The following is a 16,115-nucleotide window of genomic DNA, read 5'->3' as shown; positions in this document are numbered from 1 at the left end:
GCTTAGTGTCGCATAGGAGGCACACCTAAAGAATTTTTTCTCTTTTTCACTCCGTTTTTTTCCGGATGACAGATGAAGAAAAATGGGTCTCCTGTGAGACTCCCAGCATGGCTCCTTCCTCAGCCCCCTATTATGGAGTGCCCGGTTGAAGTTGAGATGGCTGTTCCCCATGTCGCTCCTTCCCCAGTTCTGCGGGTGCTGGTTCGAAGTCGAGACCCCCCCCTCCTTCCCCAATTCCTTTTGGTCTTGGGTTGAGGGCGAGGAGGAAGCCCCTTGATGGTGACAGCAGCACCCTCCCTAATCCCCCTCTGGGGGAATTAGGTTGAGACGCCTCAGGTAGGGTCTGTACCACGGCAATCTGCGGCTCACAGTATCCAGGGACCCCAGCCCAGCTGCGGGCTCCTGTCGGGGCCGGGGGGGAGTGCGGGCAGGCATGGCACATACAGACACAGGGCTCCCTGCGCCCCTGTTTCTGCGGCAGCACCAGCTCCATAGCGCCTCAGGGGGACCCATCACAGGGCCCCGCTTCCGATTGTGGACCCACCACTATCCTGCCTTTCTATCCGGGGGGTCCGGTTCAGATCCGACCCCCTCCCGGACTTCCGCGCCGGCCTGGAGCTCTTTCTGGGCATCGGTAACTAACTTAGGCCGCGGCGTCGGCCTAGCTGAGTTCGCCGCCTCCTCCGCCCCCCGGATGACAAATATGACACACTACAATGTCATAGAAGGGGCGGATCGAGACAAAAAGGGCGCGTTTTTTACACATCTCTGCACGCTCTTTCTCAGCTCTCCGCCCCCTTCTTCCCCCTTTTCATCCTCTCGGCGGCCATTTCTGCTGCAGGCATCAGCAGCACCACGCCAGCCAGTCTCCGGGGGGCACAGGACTATGGATCTTCGGCGCTGGACCTAGGGGCACGCTGGTGGGGTAAGATCACAGCTCGGATTTTTTACTCGCCTGTGAATCCGGATTCCCTGTAAGGCTCTCCTATAGGTTTTTCCCTGCATAGCCACCCCTGTAGGGCCCGCTCATAGCCAGCCCTTCCGCACTCTGTGCACTATGCCAGGCTCAAGGTCCAAGAGAACCAGGCAGGACTGCTTTTATGCATTCTGCACAGCCTGCAAAACCACTCTACCCAGTGGCAGCACGTACCCGCACTGTCGGGACTGTATCCAGAATACTGGGTCAGAACCCCAAGAGGCTCCTACCAATGCTTCAGCGGCTGCTACCATGCCGGAATGGGCTACCCAGATGTCGCAGTCTATGACGCAGTCCATAGATAACCTAACCTCCACATTGCTCCAGGCTCTGCAGGGTCATGTCTCGGCTATGAGCGTTACCCAGCAAAGGGACAGCTCCACTCAGGGACAGGCCGTTTCTGGCTCTCCCAGACGTAAGCGCACTCACACGTCGCGTTCATCTGCGTCATCCCATAGCACACGGTCATCCCCCTCTAGGGAGAGACACCGTAGTTCCAGGTCACCTAGACCGTCCCTACCAGAGACAGACAACGCAGATCTCCACAGCGATCCCTGACGACAGAAGGCCTTCGCCCCAGCTCGCCCACCAGGGAACGCCTCAGCAATACGCATGATTCGGAAGGCATCTGCGACTCCGACAACGAAACAGAGAGGTCTCTGGTCCCTTGTCCCCCTAGCAATACAACGCTAGTTGAGGACATAATCTCTTCCATCCATCGGGTGCTGGACATTTCCGATCCAACCCCGGAAGCCCCAGAACACAAGATTTGCTTTGAAGGTGTTCTGAAACCACCTAAGGTCTTTAACCACCCGGAATTTCAGGCGATCCTTACTAAGCAGTTTTCGCAGCCTGAGAAGAAATTCACCAATCACAAATATTTGGAGGCTAGGTACCCCTTCCCACAAAAGGACACCAAGGAGTGGACAGATCCGCCCAAAGTGGACCCCCCAGTCTCTAGGCTAGCAGCACAGACCCTTCTATCACTGCCAGACAGCTCAACCCTCAGGGAAGCTGCAGCCTGGAAGGTAGAACGCATGGCTCGTTCAGTTTTAGAAGCAGCAGGGGCCTCCCTGGCTCCCGCGTTCGCTTCAGTATGGGCGGTCAAGGCGTTTCTGGCTTGGGCCAAAAAATTGCAAACTGGCCTCCAAGCTTCAAATCCTGAGCTGTCGGACCAAGCGGTTCAAATAGCAGTGGTAGCAGATTACATGCTTCATGCAGCCCTGGATTCCGCAAGAGGTGTAGCGGGGATAGCATCAAACGCCATCACAATTCGACGTATCCTCTGGCTGCAGGAATGGAAAGTGGATGCGGCCTCAAAGAAGTCCCTCATGCATCTCCCGTACCTCAGTGGACGGCTTTTCGGTGAAAAGTCGGACACAATGATATCCAATGCCACTGGAGGTAAGCGTACCTCTCTCCCTCAACTAAAACCTAACATTCAAACGGCGTAACCAAACACTATTCTGATCCTTTCGGAATTCTTCGGGCTGGTCCACCTCGCATCCAGCACAAATTCTTAACCGCTCTCCACGCAGTGACAACCCACGGGCGGCGCAGAGGCCAGACAGGACCTGGCAGTCGAAAACAGGCCAGGCGAAGCCCAAAGGAGGAAAACCTCAGAATTTCTCCTCATCATGACTCACGAGCTCCGGAAGACACCCCACCCATAGGCGGACGACTTCTACTCTTTCAGCAAGTCTGGCTGCCTATTACAGAAGACAGGTGGGTCAGGGAAATAGTGTCTTCCGGATGCAAGATAGAGTTCACTTCCAGTCCACCGAACCAGTTCTTCCTCTCTGTTCCACCAAAACCGCCAGAAAAGGCTCGTGCTTTCCACCAATCGGTTTCCTCTCTCCTTCAAGCAGGAGTCGTAGTACCGGTTCCCGCGGCCGAATGTTTCCGAGGGTTCTACTCCAATCTGTTCGTAGTCCCCATGAAAGGAGGCAGCGTCCGGCCCATTTTCTCATGGAGTCCCTTCGGTCCATCATTGCGTCCATGGAGCAAGGACAATATCTCGCCTCCATAGACATACAGGACGCATACCTGCATATACTGATTGCTCCCGCCCATTAGAGATTCCTCAGGTTCGCAATCGACCAGGACCACTACCAGTTCGTGGCTGTCCCGTTCGGACTCGCCACGGCTCCCAGAACATTTACCAAGGTCATGGCTGCCACCATGGACGTTCTACACTCCAGAGGCATAGTAGTCATTCCATACCTGGACGACCTTCTCATCAAGGCTTCCACCTTCAAGGACTGTGAGGTCAGCGTCTCAATCACAATCGACACTCTGAGTCGCCTGGGCTGGTTAGTCAACTTACAAAAGTCATCGACTACCCCGAGTCAGTCTCTGATCTTCCTGGGGATGCTATTCGACACCTCCAGGGTCTGGTGCTCCTTTCCAGAGACAAGGCACTGGCTCTCCGTCTAGGAGTTCGCATACTCCTCCGCAATCCCCCCTGATCTCTCCGGTTTGCCATGAGAGTCCTCGGCAGGATGGCAGCAGCAATGGAGGTGGTACCATTTGCCCAGTTTCACCTCAGGCCTCTTCAACTAGCCATCCTCAAGTCCTGGGACAGGAACCTTTCTCCCTCGACAGGGAGTTCCGGCTAACATCGGCAACCAGGAGGTCCCTGCACTAGTGGCTCAAGCCAACCTCACTGGCAACGGGAAAATCCTTTCTCTCAGGTCAGTGGAAGGTCCTGACCACCGACGCGAGCCTGACAGGTTGGGGTGCGGTGCACCTACATCACAGGGCAAGTGGTCACCAGTGGAAGCGAACATGCCCATCAACGTCTTGGAAATTCGGGCCATATTCCTGGCATTGAGAGCCTTTTGTCACTTACTGGCAGCCTCTCATATCAGAGTACAGTCGGACAATCCCTCTCTCATCTTTTTAGGTGGGAGAACTTTCACAATTGGTGGCTGACAATACTTTTTTTTCCCCCCCCCCAGTGTATAGCTTTTTTTGCAATAGAAAGTGTCTTTTAGTGTGTGTGACAGCAGCCAAACAAAAAACCAGTTATAAATCTGTAATCGCACCAGCTCAAAGAATAAAGTTGTCTAATCACTTACAGTGGGGCAAAAAAGTATTTAGTCAGTCAGCAATAGTGCAAGTTCCACCACTTAAAAAGATGAGAGGCGTCTGTAATTTACATCATAGGTAGACCTCAACTATGGGAGACAAACTGAGAAAAAAAAATCCAGAAAATCATTGTCTGTTTTTTTTCATTTTATTTGCATATTATGGTGGAAAATAAGTATTTGGTCAGAAACAAAATTTCATCTCAATACTTTGTGATATATCCTTTGTTGGCAATGACAGAGGTCAAACGTTTTCTGTAAGTCTTCACAAGGTTGCCACACACTGTTGTTGGTATGTTGGCCCATTCCTCCATGCAGATCTCCTCTAGAGCAGTGATGTTTTTGGCTTTTCGCTTGGCAACACGGACTTTCAACTCCCTCCAAAGGTTTTCTATAGGGTTGAGATCTGGAGACTGGCTAGGCCACTCCAGGACCTTGAAATGCTTCTTACGAAGCCACTCCTTCGTTGCCCTGGCGGTGTGCTTTGGATCATTGTCATGTTGAAAGACGCAGCCACGTTTCATCTTCAATGCCCTTGCTGATGGAAGGAGGTTTGCACTCAAAATCTCACGATACATGGCCCCATTCATTCTTTCATGTACCCGGATCAGTCGTCCTGGCCCCTTTGCAGAGAAACAGCCCCAAAGCATGATGTTTCCACCACCATGCTTTACAGTAGGTATGGTGTTTGATGGATGCAACTCAGTATTCTTTTTCCTCCAAACACGACAAGTTGTGTTTCTACCAAACAGTTCCAGTTTGGTTTCATCAGACCATAGGACATTCTCCCAAAACTCCTCTGGATCATCCAAATGCTCTCTAGCAAACTTCAGACGGGCCCGGACATGTACAGGCTTAAGCAGTGGGACACGTCTGGCACTGCAGGATCTGAGTCCATGGTGGCGTAGTGTGTTACTTATGGTAGGCCTTGTTACATTGGTCCCAGCTCTCTGCAGTTCATTCACTAGGTCCCCCCGCGTGGTTCTGGGATTTTTCTCACCGTTCTTGTGATCATTCTGACCCCACAGGGTGGGATTTTGCGTGGAGCACCAGATCGAGGGAGATTCAGTGGTCTTGTATGTCTTCCATTTTCTAATTATTGCTCCCACAGTTGATTTCTTCACTCCAAGCTGGTTGGCTATTGCAGATTCAGTCTTCCCAGCCTGGTGCAGGGCTACAATTTTGTTTCTGGTGTCCTTTGACAGCTCTTTGGTCTTCACCATAGTGGAGTTTGGAGTCAGACTGTTTGAGGGTGTGCACAGGTGTCTTTTTATACTGATAACAAGTTTAAACAGGTGCCATTACTACAGGTAATGAGTGGAGGAAAGAGGAGACTCTTAAAGAAGAAGTTACAGGTCTGTGAGAGCCAGAAATCTTGATTGCTTGTTTCTGACCAAATACTTATTTTCCACCATAATATGCAAATAAAATGAAAAAAAACCAGACAATGTGATTTTCTGGATTTTTTTTTCTCAGTTTGTCTCCCATAGTTGAGGTCTACCAATGATGTAAATTTCAGACGCCGCTCATCTTTTTAAGTGGTGGAACTTGCACTATTGCTGACTGACTAAATACTTTTTTGCCCCACTGTATACCTCACGAGGAGCGGCGTAAAAAATAAGAAAAATCAATTCTTCACCTGCTATTGATTTGTTCATTCTGCCTCCCAAAGATCGCAGTAGGGCTCTGCGCATGTTTATCCTGCCTTCTGATCTGAGATCTTACATTGGGGTTTCTGTGTAAATCTCTGAAATCTCTGAAATACGTGATTCAGACGGATCCCCCAATGGTAGATTCCCTATAATGAGGCAGATGGAGGCACTGGGGACACTGTCTGGGCTGTGATCTGGCGTTTTTCGTCTTTTTAGTCGTGCAGCCACATATGGGGTATTGCCATGTTCAGCAGAAATTGTGTGACAAATTTTGATATAATTTCTCGGCGTGAAAGTGTAAAATCTGGGGTTAAAACAAAATTTTGGTTCTGCTATTCTGGCACCTCAGGGACTCAGCGTGTCAGGGCACCTGAATACCATAACAGTGAAATCTGCAAATTGATATGGCTCTCCTTCCCTTCTGACTTTTTCACTGTGCCTCAAAAGTAGTTCCCTATTACATGCAGAGTATTGGCACAATTAGGAGAAATTGAACAACAAACTGAGGGCTTCATTTTTTCCTATTATTTCTTATAACAATTTAAAATTTGGGGCTCAAACAACATTTTAGTGGAAAAAATATTATTCTGCCCAATGGTATAAATTTCTGTGAGGCACATGTGGTGTCATCATGCTCACTGCACCCTAGATGAATTCATTGAGAGGTGTAGTTTATAAAATGAGAGATCTTATAGGGGGTTTCTGCTTTTCTGGCATCTCAGAGGCTCTGCCAGCGTGACACCCTCAAACCATTCCTCCCAATATGGCTTCTTCCCTTCTTAGCTTTGCGTTGTGCTTAAAAAATAGTTTTCCCCCACACACAGGGTATTGGCACACTCAGGAGAAATTGCACCTCAAATTTTGGGGTCCATTTTCTCCTCTGTTACCTTTGTGAAAATAAAACATTTGGGGCTAAAAAAAAATTTTTTGTGGGAAAAATATGATATTCTTGGCTCTGTTATAAACTTCTGTGGAGCACCTGGGGGTTTAAGGTGCTTATCACACATCTAGATAAATTTCTTGAGGGGTCTAGTTTCCAAAATGGTCTCACTTACGGGAGGTTTCTACTGTTTAGGCACATCAGAGGCTCTTCAAACGCTCTCTATTCCAGTCAATTCAAAAAGTCAAATGATGCTCCTTCCGAGTCCTGTTGTGCGCTCAAACAGTGGTTTTCACCCCACATATTGCAGAAGAAATATTTGTGTCCATTTTCTCCTGATACCCTTGTGAAAATAAAAATGGGTCTAAAGTAAAAATTTCGTGGGGAAAAAAAGTTAAATGTTCATTTTTTTTTTCCTTCCACATTGCTTCAGTTCCTGTGAAACACCTGAAGGGTTAATAAACTTCTTGAATGTGGTTTTGCAGGCCTTGAGGGTTGCAGTTTTCTAGAATGGTGTCACTTTTGGATATTTTCTATAGTAGACACCTCCAAGAGTCACTTCAAATGTGAGATGGTCCCTTAAAAATGGTTTTGTGGATTTTGTTGGAAAAATGAGAAATTGCTGGTCAGATTTTAACCCTTATAACTTCCAAACAAAAAATTGTTTCAAATAATGTACTGATGTAGACGTGGGAAATGTTATTTTTCAACTATTTTGTGTCGCATAACTGATTTAATTGTATAAAAATTATAAGTTTGAAAATTCTGAAACTTTCAAAATTTTAGCCAAGTTTAGTGTTTTGTTTTTTTTCTCACAAATAAACGCAAGTCATATTAAAGAAATTTTACCACTAATATATCACTCAGAATCAGCGGGATCCGCGGAAGCGTTCCAGAGTTATTACAACATAAAGTGACAGTGGTCAGATTTTAAAAATGGTACAAAGCGGCTCGGTCCTTAAGGGGTTAATGAATTTAGTCCTTATTTTTGTATCTGTTTTTATGTAAAGAAATGGCATTGTGCTGCAGAGATTTATACTCTGATTTTACAAGAGCTTTATGATGTGAGAGTATATTATAAATTTATGCCTTCTGTAACACAATCATTTGACTGTTTGAATTTTGCAGAAACTGGACTACATAACCTATTTATCGTCTTTTGACCAACTCTTTGACATTCCCAAAGAGCGGAAAAATGCTGAATACAAAAGGTAAAAGTATAATGCATTTTTTGGTACCGTACTTAAAATTATATAGTGTTTTGGTTTTTAATTTAGATACTTGCGTATGTGTAATGCCATTCTATGTATATTCCATAATTACTTGGAATTTTCTTTTGTTTTTATAACCATATTCACACAGGTACTTGGAAGTGCTTTTAGAATATCTCCAAGACTACGCAGACAGAGTAAAGCCTTTGTTAGATCAAAATGAACTGTTTGGAAAGATACAGATTGAATTTGAAAAGAAATGGGAGACTGGGAGCTTTCCAGGATGGCCGGTATGTAATGAATAGCACTAATAAAGCCTAAATTATTTTAAGTTCTTGTAAGTGTTAAACAGGAATTGGTCGGTAAGTGACCACTGTATGTCTTGTCAACAGGGGAGTGACAGCAGTATGTTATATATGTTATGCTTATCTTTGTAGTGTGGGAGGAAACCCACACAATCACAGGTGGAGCATACAAACTCCTTACAGATGTCCATACTACGATTTGAACCCAGGACCACAGTGTTGCAAAGCAAGAATGCTAACCACTGAGCCACCTTGCTGCTTGCCTAGACAATTATTCCTCCATGTGTTCTCTACAACATGCCTTTTTAGCTGTGAGCATTCATTTTTTGTCAAGGAAAGAGGAATAAGTGGAGGCCAATCATCTTTAGATTTTATTGTATTTCAACAGTTTTCTTTAAAGGAGTGATACCAAGTATATAAATTATTCCTGTCTTGAGGGGCGTGGCCAAGACGCTGAGGAGAGAGGTCGCATGTTACTGCGCTCCTGCCGGTAACGGCACAAAATAGCTCTCCTGACTGCTAACCGGAGCGCTAAAGGCAGGCAGTGGTGAGGGAGCATACCGGAGGACCACCGGGAGAAGTAGTGACCCCGTCTGGCTCGTGATACAGAGCGCAGACAGAGCTGTGGCAGAGGCGCGCTGGACGTGCTGAAGTAGGCAGACATCAGCTCTGCATGTCTGATGACTCACCTGCTGGCTGGCTTCCCGGTGAGTTGAGCAGAGCGGAGGAGCTGCGGAGAGTGTCGGGATGCTGAGCACTGGTACCGGACCCCCCTGAAGTTGTGGAACACCAGTGGTGGGAACGGAGCTGAGGGACGGCGGCCATCTTGGGGAACCCCCCTCAACACGTGGGTGAGGTGGTGAAGCTGGTGGAGTGTGGTGGAGGTGTGGATCTGGGACTTTGCAGCAGCTGGTGGGGCTGATGCGCCTGTCTGGAGTGGAGATATTTGAATTTGTGGCTGCTGGAAGACATCCTTCCCCCATACCCCTGCTGTTGGTCACTGAAGGCAGGCTGAGGATCCTGGCCATTGTGTGAGGAACTTTTTGATTTGCAGATCACAGCTCTCTGCTGCCACCCTATGTTCTTCTTATGTCCTGTGTTGGTGGCACATAAATATACACCACTGAATCAAACGGAATTATGACTCTGTAGCCCGTTTGAAATTAATTTCAGAACCACCAAAATATTCTGCAAAGGCATACCACATTATTACTAATAACTTGATCTTGGACCACGTACATATCTTGGAGGCACATTATGGGCCCTCATAAAACACAATCTGCAGTTGACAAGTTGAAAACCTATGCTAGAGGGGCCAGCTCAACAACAACAACAACCAAAAAATCCTTAAATAAATCAAATCAAGAGGAAACATCGCTGTTACAGGAGCCAGAAGACATGGATTCGGAACCCACCCTGAAACAGGTCTCCGCACAGCTACTGGTCGCAATTCAGAACAGTACAGCCTCACTAACTGGGAAAATCGACGAGGTAAAGACTGATTTGGGTCTCCTCCGCAATGACATGTCCAATTTGGGAGAGAAAGTAAGACAGGCGGAGGACAGAATTTTGAATTTGGAGGACCAAGCAGCACCTTTACCAGAACGTCTCAGACTCCTAGAACAAAAAGTGGAGTTGTGTATCCAGAAACAAGATGATTTGGAGAATAGATCGAGGAGGAACAATATTTGTATAATTGGATTACCGGAGAGAGCAGAAGGTAATAATCCTAGCAGCTTCGTGGAAAAATGGATGCGTGATCTATTCCCGGAGGCCACCTTCTCTGCTGCGTTCGCGGTGGAGCGAGCACATCGGGTGCCTGGAAAGCCAAATCCTCTGGGGGCTCCTCCTAGACCTCTACTCACCAGATTCCTCAACTGTAAGGACAGAGATTATATTCTGCAATTGGCAAGAAAGGCCCAAACAATCAAGTTCGAAATACTACTGTGATGTTATTCCCGGACTTTTCGGCAGATCTACAAAAGCGGAGAGCCTCCTTCATTTCTGTTAAGAGACGTTTGAAGAGCTCAAATATCATCTATTCGATGGCGTACCCAGCTAGACTGAGAGTGGTGGATGGGGATAGAGTAACTTTCTTCCAGGCCCCAGCGGAGGAATGGATCTCCCTGAGATAAAAACGCCGAAAGTAGTGATAATACAAGTTAATGTTGCCGAGATCCAAATATTCCAGCACATCTTCTTACTTAAAAATAGAATCTTTATTGAGAAATCTTCATTAAAAATCCAAAAGCAGGATACAGGTTAAAAAACCATGGTAAAGACAGGCATTTACGCGTTTCAACTCAACAGAGTCTTACTCATAATGACCACATACTAAAAATTCCCAACCATATATACATGAGGATCAAACTGGTTTTATGCCAGGAAGATCCACCTCCTCGAATATTAGAGTGCAGGTTCTGACGCAGATAGGCCATAAATATAAAAGACCTTGGGCAATAGCCTCTTTGGATACTGCAAATGCCTTCGATTCCTTGGAGTGGAAGTTCTTACAGCGGGTGCTTCTGAGGTTCGGCTTCTCGGTTAAATTTTGTAGATGGATCGAATTGCTTTATCGTATGCCAAGAGCTAATGTACTGGTGAATGGCGTGCTGCCGGAATATTTTAACTTGAGTAGGGGGACCAGACAGGGCCGCCCGCTGTCTCCGATGCTCTTTGCGCTTGCGATTGAACCAATTGCACTTAAGATTAGACAGGATCATTTGGTGAAGGGAATCAATATTAATTCTAGAGTGGATAAGGTAGGATTGTATGCGGATGACCTAGTGCTCTTCCTGGATGGGATTGAACAGTCCCTTCCTAGGGCAATTGACCTTATTGATGGCTTTGGGAAGTTTTCGGGTCTTAAAATTAATTGGAGTAAGTCGATGGTCATGCCGATATTGGATAATATAGCAGTACCCATGTTGTTTGGTTTGCAGGTGGTACCAAGATTTAAGTATTTGGGCATAGTGATTAACCAGAATCCGATTAAAGACCTTGAAGACAATATATACCCCTTTGAGGATATGAGAAAAATGTTTGAACTATGGTCCCGACTCCTACTGTCTGAAGCAGGCAGAATTGGATTAATTAAAATAATACTTCCAAAGTGCCAATATATGTTGGAACACACATCAATTAAAGTCCCCAAGGGTTACTTTAAGAAAATACATATCTTGATAGCGTTTATATGGGGCTCATCTAGGCCTAAAGTGGGTATTGGTACCCTGCAAAGGCCCAAGAGACAGGGTGGTTATGTGGTATCTGATTTTTTCTTTTTTTTTTTTTAATTATCTGGCTGGCCAGTTACGATATTTAAAATATTGGTTGATCCCTGACAGGCTTAACGCAGTGGCTCATCTCATTCATTTTCTGGGAGGATGTATACCATGGGCGGTATTAGAAGGTTCATATAGATCACCTCGGGGCCTGCTGTTTGCACATAGTTTGGCAATACAGGTTTGGCGGGAAGGTAAACATACTTTAAAGTTTTCTGATCAGATTGGGGAGATTCAGATATGGGATAATCCTGAATTTTCCCATCTCCAGAAGTTGCAGGATATAAGTTTCTGGAAGCAAAATGGTATAACAACACTCAATCAGATTTTTGAAAATCAAATTTTATTATCATTTGAACAATTTCATATAAAATTTGGAATCCCTCATAGAGAGTTTTATAGATATCTGCAGCTGAGACATGTTATAGCATACCAGTTCCCACTTCCCAGGATGCAAATATCTAAATATCCACTAATAGGAATATTGTCCACTCAAGGACCTACGGGTGTGATTTCCTCTCTGTACACCTTTCTGTTAATTTCCAAGATTGCGTCCACCCAATTGGCTGTGGAAGATAAATGGAGGCACTTACTCCCTTCTATCACCGATGACCAGTAGAGTGACGCACTGGAGGCGCATACGACGGTGTCTCCAGCGGCAAATAAATTGATTCAGTTATATATGCTACACCAATCCTATCTAACCTCGAGTAAACTACATAAATTCGGCAGAAGAGTAAATGATGAATGTCCTAGATGTGGGAGCAGATTTTTGGCATCTCATTTGGGATTGTAGAATTGTAAGAAGGTACTGGAAAGAGGTAATTTTTTCTCTATAAAGGATTATTGAGATACCAATTGAATGCACTCCAGAGATGTGTGTGTTGAAGAAATGTGGACACATTATGACAGAATATTTCTCACAGAGGTTTTGTTTTTTTGCCAGGAAAGCGATTGCATTGAGGTGGAAAAAATTAGTGAACAATATAATTCCTTATGAGAACATACTATACAGAAATAGGGGATGTCCCCAGAAGTTTTGTAACATTTGGGAAAAGTGGTGTGACTCGCCCCTGATGCCATAAATTCCTCAAATGTGAGATATAACCCTTGAAGTGTTTATTTTTCAGTGTAAAATGTGATGCTTTATGTGGACTTAGGAATATTTGCTTACTATAACCCGACTTGTTGTAAACTTAGAATCCTGATTTAAGAATTCTTTAATGATGCAATGATATTGAGAACAGAATACACTATGTTTAATTTTCTATTTTATTTGTGCTGTTTGTCTACTTTATTATTGAAAGTATGCTTTTATAACTGAGGTTGTGGATGACGACTAGATGGATTACTGTTTTCCTTATACTGCAATGTCACATGTTATTTTGTGGTATCATTCAATAAAAAGAGTTTAAAAGAAAAATTATTCCTGTCTTATCCATAGGGGATAACTTATTGATTGCTGTGGGTCCAATTGGAACCCCACTAATACTGATAACAGGGCACTACACATCTGTCTGAATGAAGCAAAAATCGAGCGTGCACACCTCCGCCCCTTTCACTCTCCAAGGAACTGCCAGAGATAGCAAAATACTGCGCTCAGCAAATTCTGGCAGTCTCATAGAGGTGACTGACTTGCCCATGGAAGATTCCACATGCCATTTTTGCCTGCGCATTTGTAGTGTGATCAAGCGCTTCATTCCATAAACACATCTCGGCTGTGCTTGATTGTGCAGCGAGACGACGTTCATGAAAACCTGTTACCCTGGAAAGCCTTTAGAGTGTGCATGCCGTGTGGGCCAAAATTCAGCAGGTCAAGATAGTTGAATTCAGTGATTCTACTCCTCATTGAATTCAGGCTTTGAAGAAATTAGACAATATCCTAAAATCAGTGCTTCTACTTACTTGTGGGTCATCTTTGTACACTAAAATTCTCACAAATGTATTTTTAGAGTATAAAAGTGTGGAGACACGTTTAACTCGGTGCTCTTGTCCGCTGACTTGAAACCGCATTGACCAGGGCTAATCCTACTAAACGCCCGCTCTTCTTTTCCCGTGGACACAATACTACTCAGTTAACACGGGGTAAGAATAAAACAGCGTGGCAATAATTTATTGAACCACCAACAAACAACATACAGAACAGTTCCAGCAAGATACCCAAGATGGTGCAAAATTACAGTTTCATCCTTCCGCTGACTTGCCAGGATTAGAGCAACTGTGACTTTGGAGCTTCCAGCGCCGACTACCCCCACCAGTGCCACCCTGCTTTTGGCATTCACCCACAAAGAGGAGGTAACAACAAGCTTAGAAAGCTGACAGTACATTGAGGCACGTGACTAGATGGTCCCAACCTGGATTGTCAAAATGTATTCATGGGGTCGGATAACCGGATGGTCCCAACTTGGCTTCGCTAAACATCTCCATGGGGTCAGGTGGCCCGAGGGTCTTAATCCTAGTTTCCTCAAGCATATCCATGGGTTCTAGGTGACCGGAGGGTCACAACCAGGCTTCTCCAAACCTATCCATGGGTTCAGTGATCATCAACGGAGCTGATCTGTATTCTTTCACCTGGGGCCTTGATCATAAGCTGACATCTTGTAAATGTCAAATTTGTGTCCTTCTTAATGGAGCCATGTTGCCCTAGTAGAGTGTTCCTTTATGGATTCCAAGTATCTTGGCTGTTGTTCTGTCAAGTCACACTTGATACAGAGGCATATCACCCTTATATAGTTCACAGCTGCCCTTCAAGCCATAATCCACGGGGGAAGGTATGATGAGATTAACTTGCATTGTTTGAGTATTTAATCAATCTACATAGTCCATCCACCCTTCTCTGTTTTGCAGGTCAATAAACTATCTGGCCTGGTACCAAGTGTAATCATCATTAACAAATCTATTGTTTAATTGCTCTATGTCCCTGTCCCTCAAAGATGACAGACAATGAGCTACAGCAAATAGCAACTCCTATCAACATTCAGGCTCAGTCTGCGTTTCTTAACCAACCAAAGAAAAACACACATTCAATAGTCAACATAAAGATAGCCTACGTCTCCTGGCCTACAGAAAAATAGACATCTGTATAATTAAGATGATGCTGGGTCGTCACAAACTGTTTTCAGTATAGAAGCCAAGGAGAAGGACAGATTAATCAGAATAAGTACACTTGTTTTCTGGCATAAATACATTGAAAAATATTGCATTAGTGCTAAAAAAAAAAAAAAACCATAAGGATCCAGCGCCACTTTTTTCATTTTTCAACACCTTCAGAACTCCATTTTCTATTTTTTAAATTGCTTTGCCTCAAGCAGTAGATTGGGCTATTTAAAAGATGTTTTCTAATCTATCATGGATTAACCCTCACAATGAAGTGTGATCACCTATGTATACATGACTATTACTTGCCATTTAAGATCTGAATTCACCATGACCAGACATGTTCGGTGTTTTTTTTTTTTTGCAACTTCTAGAACTCTTATCTTTGAAAATAATATAAATGAAAAATTTTTGTCTTACAGAAAGAAACCAGCAGCGCACTTACGCATGCAGGAGCTCATTTAGACCTTTCAGCGTTTTCATCTTGGGAGGTATGGTGTAGTTTAAGCAGCAATTGAAGTTTATGTAAATCAAAATTGAACAAAACTTGAGAGTTAAGGGGGTTTTACACATAGCGATATAGCTAGCAATATCGCTATAACGTCACCGATTTTGTGACATTATAGCGATATTGCTAGCGATATTGCTGTGTGTGATACTTACCTCCGACCGGCTCCCCGCTGTCTGTCGCTGATCGCGTGAGATCGGCCGGCTCCATTTCTCGTCGGGCGCTTCCTGTGGCGCCGACGAGCGACGTGTGGAGGCGGGCGGGAGGACGTCAGGATCGCCGTGTGTGAAAGGTAAGTATCGTCCGCTGTATCACTGCTGCATAGCTGTGAGATCTGCTTGTGTGACAGCTCATTAGTGATCATTTAGCGATGCACCAGCGATCCTGACCGGGTCGTATCGTGGTCGGGATCGCTGGTGCATCGCTAAATGTAAAAGGGCCTTTAAACTGTTGGCCTCCCTCCCCTCCCAATCCTATTAACAAAGGTTCCAAAGTCACATGTTAAGTGGTAGTGTATATACATGGTCATCACTGTGTACACTATGAGAGCATTTGTGTAAGCACATGACCAGAGCTCCTGTAGACAGTGAATAGAACAATTATCACATGCGCTATTCACAACAGCACAACAGGGACCCCACCCACCACTGATTTTGCAGTTATTTATCCTATGGATTATTGATGCTGTGTTGTATCTGATACCCATTTAAAATGAGCATCCACATTTGCCTCCGTGGCAGATTTCAAGTGTTCTGATATAGAAGTTCACAGTATAGACTGTAAGGGTTCAATCTCTCAGGTAGGCACTATGTAGCGTTCACACAGAAAATGCAGTTTGGTCCAAACAGGTGCAGTTTGATTGCTTTCATAAAACTCAAGAGGATTCAAAACCAAAAGCAGCCTCTTCTGGGCACAAAGGTATCACAGCACACAAATAGTTCATTCAGTAGTAACATATATGTCAGTGCAGGCTTCTCCATACAAACTACAGTACTTTCTCCCAAAGCAAACTTTATACACAGAAGAGGCCCGATCCCACTAGTCTCAGTATCACCTTCAGCCAGAGCTCCAGCAGCTTACAGTGCCAAACAGAAGTGTGTTCAATTCCATGCACAGT

The 16,115-nt window shown here is 45.0% G+C and overlaps 1 protein-coding gene across 3 annotated transcripts in view; it reads left to right on the top strand.

Annotated features, from left to right (window-relative positions):
- The window catches only part of SF3A3 (splicing factor 3a subunit 3), a 73,336-nt gene that overhangs the window by 23,757 nt on the left and 33,464 nt on the right, over nt 1-16,115 (top strand). For all 3 annotated transcript variants that reach the window (XM_073552041.1, XM_073552042.1, XM_073552040.1), the window contains exons 7-9: nt 7,726-7,808; nt 7,960-8,098; nt 14,913-14,981. In XM_073552041.1, coding sequence (XP_073408142.1) covers nt 7,726-7,808; nt 7,960-8,098; nt 14,913-14,981 — 291 coding nt within the window. The remainder of the gene's footprint in view (nt 1-7,725; nt 7,809-7,959; nt 8,099-14,912; nt 14,982-16,115) is intronic.

This window comes from Dendrobates tinctorius, unplaced genomic scaffold (assembly GCF_039654945.1).
Source record: "Dendrobates tinctorius isolate UK_male_01 unplaced genomic scaffold, ASM3965494v1 ptg000183l, whole genome shotgun sequence".
NCBI lineage: Eukaryota > Metazoa > Chordata > Amphibia > Anura > Dendrobatidae > Dendrobates > Dendrobates tinctorius.
This window is presented reverse-complemented; position numbering and strand designations above follow the sequence as displayed.